This window comes from Chenopodium album, chromosome 18, assembly GCF_948465745.1.
Source record: "Chenopodium album chromosome 18, dcCheAlbu1.1, whole genome shotgun sequence".
Lineage (NCBI taxonomy): Eukaryota > Viridiplantae > Streptophyta > Magnoliopsida > Caryophyllales > Amaranthaceae > Chenopodium > Chenopodium album.
Genome location: NC_137851.1, coordinates 24,576,060 through 24,586,574, shown reverse-complemented (window position 1 = coordinate 24,586,574; position 10,515 = coordinate 24,576,060). Strand labels below are relative to the sequence as shown.

The window sequence follows — 10,515 nt, the reverse complement described above, 5'->3', positions numbered from 1 at the left end:
AAATGACGTGCTTATCCTTGATCTCCTTGTACGCTTCTGCTTCAATCCATTTGGAAAAGTAGTCTGTCATTGCTAAGAAGTACACTCTCTGCCCTGATGACGGTGGTAATTTTACTATGTCCATTCCCCACTTCATAAATGGCCACGGTGTCAATGTTGGGTGTAACTCTTCTGATGGCTTGTGTGTCAAGGGCGCATGTTTTTGGCATGCTAAGCATTTCTTGGCGAACTCAACTGCGTCCTTTCTCATACTGGGCCAGTAGTATCCCATTCTGAGTGCCCTGTTGGCTAAATTTCTTCCTCCGGAGTGATTTCCGCATTCTCCACTGTGTAAGGATTGTAAGACTTGTTGAGCTTCTTTTCTTTCCAGGCATCTTAAGAACGGTCCTGCTGCAGATTTCTTGAAGAGTACATTGCTGATTAGGCAGTACTTGGAGGCTTTCTGAGCGAATGCTTGAGCTGTTACTTTCCCTGTTGGTTTCGTGTTGCCCAGGAGGTATTCCTTCAGGGGTGTTATCCAACTGTTTTCTTCTTCTTCTGTAGGGCCTGTTTGAATTTCGTAGACACCTATGGTTGATTCCTTCTCTATGGCTGGTGAGAGTACATGTACTAGAGGGATTGCCCCAAATTCTTCTGGATTGATGTTTGATCCCAAATTTGCCAATGCATCTGCTTCGGTGTTTAGGTTCCGGGGTACTTGTTCTATCTTGAACTCCTTGAATTCCTTGATGAGTTTCTTTGTGACTTCTAGGTAGGCAATCATTCTGGTGTCTTTCGCTGCATACTGCCTGTTGATTTGGTTTACCATGAGTAAAGAGTCAGAGATTACTTCTAGGTGTTGTATCTTCATATCTCTTGCAACGGTTAGTCCTGTAATGAGCGCTTCATATTCAGCTTCATTATTGGTAGCCTTGAAGTTGCACCTTATTGCCTGTGCTATCTTGTCTCCTTGGGGTGATGTCAGTACGACTCCTAAGCCCACTCCTCGTATGTTTGCTGCACCATCTGTATGGAGTGTCCATTTTTGTGCAGCCTTTGGTTCCTGTAAGGCTAGTACTTCCTTTTGTGCTTCTTCTTCAAGTGTAGGGCTGAAGTCTGCCACGAAGTCTGCTAAAGCTTGAGATTTGACTGCCGTCCTGGGTTCGTACTGTATGTCGTACCTGCTTAGATGTAGGGCCCATTTTTCCATCCTTCCTGACATTTCTCGTTTTCTCATGATAGCTCTGATGGGGTAGTTGGTCCGTACTTGTATGGGATGACTCTCGAAGTATGGACGTAGCTTTACTGAAGCAGTGAACAAGGCTAAAATGATTTTCTCCAATGAGGCGTATCGTGTTTCCGCACTGAGCAGGGTCTTGCTGACATAGTAGATTGGAAATTGTTCCTTTTCTTCTTCTCTTGTGAGGACTGCGCTGACCGTCCCTTCAGACACTGCAAGGTACAGCTGGAGTGGTTCCCCTTCTTTAGGTTTGGAGAGAATCAACGGGTTGGCTAGGTATTCTTTCAGTTTTTGGAATGCTTCATCATGTTCTTGTTCCCATTTAAACTCCTTGTTCTTTTTCAGTACCTCGTAGAAGGCTCTGTTCTTTTCTGAAGACTTTGAGATGAACCTGTTCAATGCCGCGATTTTCCCTGTTAAGCTCTGTACATCCTTCTTGGATTTTGGTCGTTCTAGATCTAGGATAGCTTTGACCTGTTCTGGACTGGCTTCTATTCCTCTTTGCGTAACCATGTATCCCAAGAATTTTCCTAACTGTACTCCAAACGTGCACTTTGTAGGGTTCAGCTTCATGCCATATTGTTTCAGGACGACGAATGCTTCTCTGAGGTCTCTGACATGATCTTCTGCCTTCTTGGATTTAACTACCATATCATCTATGTAGACTTCTATCGTGTTCCCAATTTGTTTTTCAAACATCTTGTTTACCAACCTTTGGTATGTTGCTCCTGCGTTCTTCAATCCGAAAGGCATCACCTTGTAGCAATATATTCCTTGACTGGTAATGAAGGCTGTCTTTTCTTGGTCGTCCTTATGCATGAGGATCTGGTTGTAACCACTGTAGGCATCCATAAAGGATAACAATTCATGTCCTGCTGTGGCGTTTACCATGGCATCAATGTGAGGTAAAGGGAATGGGTCTTTCGGGCAAGCCTTGTTGATGTCTGTGAAATCTATGCAAATCCGCCATTTCCCATTCTTCTTTCTTACTACCACCACGTTGGCAAGCCACTCTGGGTACCTTACTTCTCTGATTTTTCCAGTCTTCAGTAGGTTTTGAATTTCTTCGTTGATGATCTTGTTCCTTTCTGGCGCGAATTTTGTTCTTTTTTGCTTCACTGGTGTATGCATTGGGTCTACATTTAGCTTGTGAGTGATAACCTCTAGGGGAATGCCTTTCATGTCCTCGTGGGTCCAAGCAAACACATCTTTCTCTTCTTCTAGAAAGTCCTGAATTTGTTGTCTGATTTCCGCTTTAAGTTCTGACCCTATTCTGACTTTCTGATCTGGATGTAAGGGGTTCAGCTGGACTTCAGTAGCTTCTTGCTCTTCTGATATACTCAACTTCTCTTGGCCCAGCTGATCCTCTGATTGCTATGCTGAACTCTTTTCCGCAGATGTTGCTTTCAGTGCTATCTTGTAGCATTCTTTGGCTTCCCTAGGATCTCCTCTGATTTCTTGAATTCCCCATCTAGTAGGAAACTTGATGACCTGATGGTACGTAGAAGGGATGGCTTTCATTTCGTGTATCCAAGGTCTTCCCAAAATAATATTGTATGAGGACAGGGTGTCGATTACTAAGAATTTGACTTGCGGGTTGATCCCTTTTGCATATGTTGCCAATGTAATCTCTCCACTTGTCTTCTTGGTTTCCCCACTAAATCCCACTAGCATTGTTGACTTGTTAACTATATTTTTCTCATCTATGTTCATGTGTTTCAGGGTATCCAGCATGATGATGTTTGCAGAACTTCCATTGTCAACTAGGATTCGCTTAATCATGCAATTTCCAACCGGGAGTGAGATTACTAGCCCGTCATGATGACCTTCTACTGCGTCGCTTTCTTCAAACATGATAGGGATGTCTATCTTTGATTTTTCCCTCTTGTCTGATTGCTCTTTGTTACTTTCCTTTGCGTGCCGCTTCGCTGCTGAATATGTTAGGCCGCATACTTCTGACCCTCCTGATATGAAACAGATGGTTTTGACGATTGGAGGTGGGGGTGGAGGACCTCCTTTCTTGGACTCTCTATCCTTCCCTGAAGCTTTAGATCTGTCTGACAAGAGTTCTTTGAGGTAGCCCTTCTTTAATAGGTATGCAACTTCCTTTCTGAGCGCGACACATTCGTCAGTAGTGTGACCAATATCTGAATGGAAATCACACCATCTGGATGGATCCTTCTTCTCCCCAGGCCTATCACTCCTTCTAGGCCACTGAACAGTATCTCCCATCTTATTCAAGGTCCTTATTACTCCTACAGGATTGACATTGAAGCAATACTCGTGCAACTTTGGTGGGAGCTCAGGATCTTCTCTCCAATCAGAAAACTCTCCTTCGACAGCGTTGACTGATCCTTCATCAAAGCGGGAACGCTGATACGGCTTGAATCGATTATCTCTCCTGGGGAAGTTGTTGTTCCTTCTTGACGGGCGATCTTCATCCTTTCTGTGCTCTGGAGTCTTTCTTGCATATGCATCCTCTTCGAATCTAACTTGAGCCATTGCCTTAGCTTGTACATCTTCAAAGGTTGTGCATGGATATTTGGTCAATTCCTTGTAGAGCTCACTGTGATCTAGCAATCCTCTTCTGAACGCTTCAATGGTTGTAGGAGCATCACACTTGTGTATTCCAATCTTTTCCCTGTTGAACCTATTAAGGTAATCTCTCAAGGATTCACCGTGTCTTTGCACAATACGGTACAAATCCGATGACTGCTTTTCTATTTTCCTGCTGCTGGCGAACTGGATCTTGAATAGGTTTACCATTCCTGCAAAATATCGAATTGTCCTATTATCTAAACTAATGAACCAAGTTAAGGCTGGACCTGATAATGTGGCTCCAAAGCCTTTGCACATGATGGCCTCCCTGATGTCTCTAGGGATTGAGCTGGTCATCATCTTCTGCTTGTAAAGGGATACATGCTCATCAGGGTCTGTTGTTCCATCGTACATGGCCATGCTGGGCGTGCTGAACCTCTTTGGCACTTCTACCATGGCGATCTCTTCTGAGAAAGGAGACTCTATATAGCCATCTGATGCTTCTTCCTCCATGGGCTTTGGCATTCCAAGGATCTTGGCGATCTTGGCTTTTATTGCCTTGAGGTACTCTTTGACTATCTTCTCTATCTTTCCCTCCTCAGATCCTTCTTGTCTATTCTGCTTAGGGGTTCCTGCATTCAAAGAGTCCAGATCTAGGGTTGTTTCCCTAGTGTTAGATCCTATTTCCCCGTTAGGGGTATGAAAGACACCTGACATATCGAGCTGCATGGCTATACTTTCAGTGTTTTTTCTGGTATTAATGGTTTTGGAAGCGACTGACTGTATTTGGCTACGGAGGGCTTCATTTTGCTTGGTGAGACTGGTAAGCTTGGCTTCAGTTTGGACTTTTTGGGCCAACAATGTTTCAATTTGGCTTTTTTGTTGGTCTAAGGTTTGACGGAATGCGTTCATTCCCTCATTGATTTCGGCCATGGTAAAGGGTACTTGGTGCCCAGACATGGTGTTTGTATTGGTTTTTTGGCGAATTGGTAGGTTAATCGATTATCAGCCCCACGGTGGGCGCCAAATTGTTTAGGCAAATCTCAACAAGGACATATGAGAATCTGCTAGGTTTGAGGGGTAATAACAATCATACTACCAAAAGCGCATAAAATAGCAATAAAGCAATAGATAAGCAATGAAATAACAATAAACAAACAGGATGAACTCTACTATGAAAAGAGTAAGTTTAGAGATACAATACTGAATAAGGACTAGCCTCCTTCTTCAGTAGGGACGAAGCTCCGTAGATGAATGCAGAGTAATTCTATTATATTCAGAGTATATGTGCGTACATGAGTGCTAAAAATGTCTAATTACACTTATTTATACCTAGGGATCTCTAGGGTTTACAAATATCTTCCGAATATATTCAAAACGAAGAAGATCTTCTTGATTTATCTTCTTCCCTGTTCTGTAGGTGTATTTTTGGCAAGTATCCTCTTGATTGATACGTATGATGGTGCTTTCCTTGTTTACTCCAATCAAGCCGTTTTGCCTATTTTTGCTGAACCATTGATCTTGGACTGATGCCCTAGATGTTATGGGTCGTATTACAATACGGGCCCAACACCCGAGCGATCGATTCAACGGATGGCTCATATGAGGCACATCAAGCGGCCGCATAAGCTGTTGATTCGGCGTTTCACCTAATCTAAGGGCAATCATTACTATGATTTGATTAACTCGCTAGTTGTTATACCCTTTAAGGTATAAAAACTACCGGGTCAATCAAACTACTCAGAATATGGATTAGGAGAACGCCGAATAAAGGGGCATACTCCCCCCCCAGGTTCGTACGAAAGCATAAAAACATAAAAGCGTAAAAATGCGCAAAAATTTGCTAAGTATAGGACAGATAAAATGAAAACCGCTTAGAAGGCGGTAAAATTTGCATTAATAAAAACCGCTCAGAAGGCGGCAAAATATCTTACAAAGCCGCTCAAAACAGGCGCCACCAAATAAAAAAAAAAAAAAATTCGTTCAACAAAAACAGAAGTTAAAGACTGAAAGGCTTGAATTGAGGAACGGCCGGAGGAGGACCTGGGCTCTATTTAGCCAAGTCTTTGTCTTGGGCAGGCTCCTAAGAGGCAAAAGTGGATGCATTATCATCAGGTCGTGTCTCTTCTTTTTCGCCTTCCGCCTCACCCTCCTCATCTTCCTCCTCGTCCAAAGTCGCCGGTGTAACGACCAGTTTGGCAAAAGGTTGTCCGACCTTCTTGGCTCCTCTTTGAGACAGACGAAGTTGAGACGCTTAGCAAAGCGCTCCATAGGCGGCCTCCCCTTCCTCCACCATCAGCTCGAACGCCTCGAAGAAGTGGCTTTTCAACCTCTCCTCGGCGTTGTGTTCAACACGGACGATCTCGGTGGGGCTGGGCGGCCGAGGTGCCTTAAGCTGCTCAGACAAGTTTGAGACATTCTTCTTCAGCGTCTCCATGGATTCGTTGGGCAAGGGCCAGGTCCCCCTTCAGCTTTTCGGACGCCTCAAAGCCCTCCTTCCATTGTTGGGCGTTAAGGATAGCCTCGTTCCTCTCCTGCCGAAAGGTGTCCCTAGCTAAGGTCTCCTTTTCAAGAGCCTTCCCCAGCTTCACCAGATCCTCAGCTTGCCGCGCCGCCTTGTTGGACAGCGCATTAATTTGGGTCTCCAAGTGAACCCTTTGGATGGCGGCCGTCCCCGTCACTTTATCCTGGGCCTTTCTGATAGCGACCCAAGCCTCTTTCAGCCGTTCATTCTCCTTCTCCTTCCACTCTAGGAAGGCAGTGAGCCTGAGAAAGAGCTGCGCGCGGACAGAGATTCGTAAGTAAGACAAATTATTCAGGTATAGAAGCTAAAATAGCAAGTGGACGCAGACAGTTACCTCAGCGCTATAATTTATCATGGGGCCGAGGAAGCCCTCGTTAATTCCCCGGAGCTTGTCCCTCTGCTCCTAAGGGACAGCCCTAGCCATGGCTTCCCTAATCACTTTTCTGTCCGCACCAGTCAGTGACTTGCCGGGCAGCCTCATATTCATCTCCTCCCCAATATCTGTACACAATCGCAAAAGCTGTTAAGTCAGGAAAAAAGATTGCAAAAAAAAAAAATAAATAAATAAAATAAAATAAAATAAAAAAGAAAGAGGGAAAAAACACAAGTATGGAATTCCTCTCTAACCAGTTGAGAAGCTGGGAGGAGATTGGAAGTTAAAGGTGGAGGGAGGAGGAGGTTGAGGTTCGTCCTCCTCTTCACCTATGCGGCCGGTTAAATCTTCAGTCGAGTGACTGGCAGCCGCTTGCCAGTCCGACTTCTCAACCCTTTGAACAGGGCACCCGTCCTCTCCCAAGGACAGGTCGTGGACCGACCTTGTTGGCGGGTCCACGGACTTGGAGTCCCCACTCGTTCCCAGCTGGGTTTGGTCTCCTTTGGATTGCTTTTAAGCAACCCGCGGCGTCGTCTTGGCCGCAGAAGCTGAAGGGGTCCTAGCAAAGACCGACTTCCTTTGTTTGGACGCCTTCTCCTTGTCCTTGGAAGAGGTGGTCGGTGCCTTTCGTTTTGCCCTTGGGGTAGGGGTGGCCAGCTGCAAAGAAAGGAGGAAATTAGCGCAGGAATAATTAAGGCAAGTAAGCGTCCGTGCTAAAAAGGGAAGGAGACCCCTCCAAACATAGCAGCACATACATGAAGAAAAGTTCGCGAAAAAAGGTGACTCCCCCCATAGTAGCAGCACGGACAGAAGAAATTGTCCGTGTCAAAAAGGGAGGAAGCTTCTCCCCAATGTACCAGTACGACAATTGACTTAAAAGAGGGCAGCTCGTACCTCCTTGGTCTGCTCGTGCATTCGCTGTCGAGCCTTGTATCGAGCAAGATCAATCTCGGACATGTCAGCTACCCCCTTCTTCTCCTCGTCCAACATGGCGTACGCTTCCTCTGCAAAAACAAAATTTAACCTTGGGGAATGTTTGTGTACAGGCCACATGCGGACATAAAAATTGGGTCCCGAAGCCAGGCGGCCAAGGGGATCCAGTTCTGGGGCACGACCACCAACTTTCCATCCCGTCTAACCTTCCTGACTTTAAAATATTCAAATTGGCGAGCCTGGTCTGGGTGGACGGGTGGTTTGTATGGTCTATGATCCCCTCGGCCGAGTTGGATCGGCCTGGCATTAAACCGATTCATCCGCAAATTGAACACTGTATCCTTTGTTATGATGCGGTAGAACCGATTCCTCCAATCATGCCACTTCGACACACGGTCCATCACCACCATATAATCCTTTGTGGTGCTAAGTATGAACCATCCGTCCGTGTGCTTCTTAAGGCGGATCATTGCGTGCATCTCGCAGAAAACCAGGAAATCCGGCTTGAAGCCCTTATGGATGCACGTCACCAAGTACCCAAATATGTTCAACCAGTTGTTCGACACCAGCTGAAAGAGGGCAATATCGTACTCGTCCAGTACTGTACGAATGAAGGGGTGAAGGGGGAAACGAAATCCAACGTCTAAAGCAGCTCGGTAGACGCTGAATGATCTGCGGCACGGCCGCTCATCCTCCTAGGCGGCCTTCGAAAGAGACCTTTTCGGGGCCTTAAGTTCAAATCCTTCGGCCATATCCACTGCCTCCTCTTCTTCAAGGTGAGCAGATCCAAACTCAGTAAACAGAACTCTATCCAGATCAGCAGCCTCGGCCGAGCTCCTACTTCTGGAGTCGTGGCTGCACCTAGAGGCAGCTGCCTCTTCAGGAACTAAGGGACCCTTGCCCTTGTCCCTTGCAGCGGCTGCCTGATTTGTCGAAGAAGGGTTGCGGCGAGGTGGTAGGTCGAACGGCTCATTAATGATAACCCCAGTCCTAGGCCTGTCCGTTCTGTTATGTTGGAGATGGGATGGTGTAGGAACTGAGACGGACGGACCAGCAGTGGCCGCCCGAGAAAGGGAAGGAGGCCTCTCACGAGATAGCAACTCGGCCGCTTGCATGACCGAGTTGGCATGTTGTGAGGACCCGAGTTCCGAGGTTGGCCCATACACTCCCGTAGAAGAAGGGACGCCCTGTGTACGTTGGCGCTCTTCAAAAGAAGAAGTTACTTCCACGGCCGAGCAATGAGTACCCGTGGAAGCGGTTGTATGGGTAGTAAACCCGGTTTCTACGTCCGTGTTATTTGGGTCATAAGGATTCCTAGGATTGACCAGAATACCGTCTGGATTTCTGGCTGCACGAAGATCACATGTTTGCCTTGTCCTTGCCATGTCCGACTGCAGGGACAGAGAAGAATAGGTGGAGGTGAGTAGGTACGCACTAGAAATGGACCCACTCCCTGAAGGAGACAACTCGTCTCCGTCCACTCTAGACTCCTCAGTCCCAGGTGAACAGCCAGCCTCATGAGGAGAAACGGACGAAGCCGAGTGAGCCAGATTTGAAAAAAAAATAACACAAGGAAAAATAATAATACAAGTAAAGGTGAAGGGAAAGAAAACAGGCGGCCTACCTCTGTCCGTGTAGAAAAATCGAAGAGTTCTTGAGAAGACTTGAAAGTTGGCCGGAAAACTCAAAAATATACCCGGAAAACTCAATCACACGGCGGAGCTCTTGAAGATTCAAAGGAAATCACTTTCTCTCTCTAAAAAGCTCTGATCTCTCTAAAAATTCGCAAAGTTCCAAAGTGCAAAAGTGAGGTCAAACCCTCTGTATATATAGGCAAAATTTATGGGGGCATATTAGTAAATTCATCTTTCCCGCCTTCAGAATTCGAACGATTTTAATTTGAAAATGTAACCTAGAATTCAAAAGGGTGAAAAGATAGTCCTGTTAAGTTGGACGGAGAAAGAGACGGACGAGTAACGGCGCATCCAAATAGACGGTCAAATAAACAGAATTAAGGGATTCGTCCTAAGAATCTGGGAGTCCGAGCTCACCCCCGAGAATCCAAGTGGCATAGTTCGTCCGTCTAACTCCTGGACTCGAGCGTCCCCTAGGAAAGTTTTTAGGCGGACGAAGACAGTCAACCAGCGCAGGACGGCCAACTTTATGAGGGCGAACAGATCTGCTCGCCTTCTCAGCAACATGCCTAGTCTCCATTCGTACGCCTCAAGATGGGTGAAAGATCCGAGGAGGCGGGCTGTAGCGTACGAGCCACCCCCTCTGAGGGGCAAATGTTTAGGGTAAAAATACCCCATAAACGTGGTCCAATCCCGTAGTGACACGTGGCCCAGTCAAAAGGCTACACGTGTCTCTATGGGAAGATGACGCGTGTCCAAGGTTCAAAAGAGCACCTGAAACCAGCATAAAAAAGGCCTTATTACATCATAGCCCAACTCCCGAGAAATATTCTTGAAAGCCGCAAAACGGCGCCCCCGTATTACGCGTGGCACCTCCTGATTGCGCAGCCAATCATGTCACGGAATTTTAGGTCACAAACCCTAAAGGGGCACAAACTCCCACCCCTTAAATACCCCAATCATTTATGATGGGATGGGTGGATTACGACATTACATAAAAAGAGCATAAAATAGCTCCAACTTCTCTCTACTTTCTCTCTCTAGCCTTTCCGTTTTAGATCTTTAACTTGATCGTCGGAGGTGAATATTCCGGTAAAGGAATATTCGTTCATTTTGCAGGTGTCCGAGTCTCATTGCCTTAAGAGCGCGACCAGTATCCGAGGAGATCCAAAAAACACCCGAAACAGAAGTTGTGACCTTGGTTAAACGTGGGTAGCATGTGCAATTTGTTTTCTTTATTTTTTTTAAATTAAAAGTTAACATAAATAAGAAACCATATTACATATAATCATGG

The 10,515-nt window shown here is 46.0% G+C and overlaps 1 protein-coding gene across 1 annotated transcript; it reads right to left on the bottom strand.

Annotated features, from left to right (window-relative positions):
* Window positions 1–2,593: 2,593 nt before the first annotated feature.
* On the bottom strand, window positions 2,594–3,985 carry LOC145591995 (uncharacterized). The gene has a single exon (XM_081648467.1). It carries the CDS (start codon window positions 3,983–3,985, stop codon window positions 2,594–2,596), a length of 1,392 nt encoding a protein of 463 aa, XP_081504593.1.
* Window positions 3,986–10,515: the final 6,530 nt, after the last annotated feature.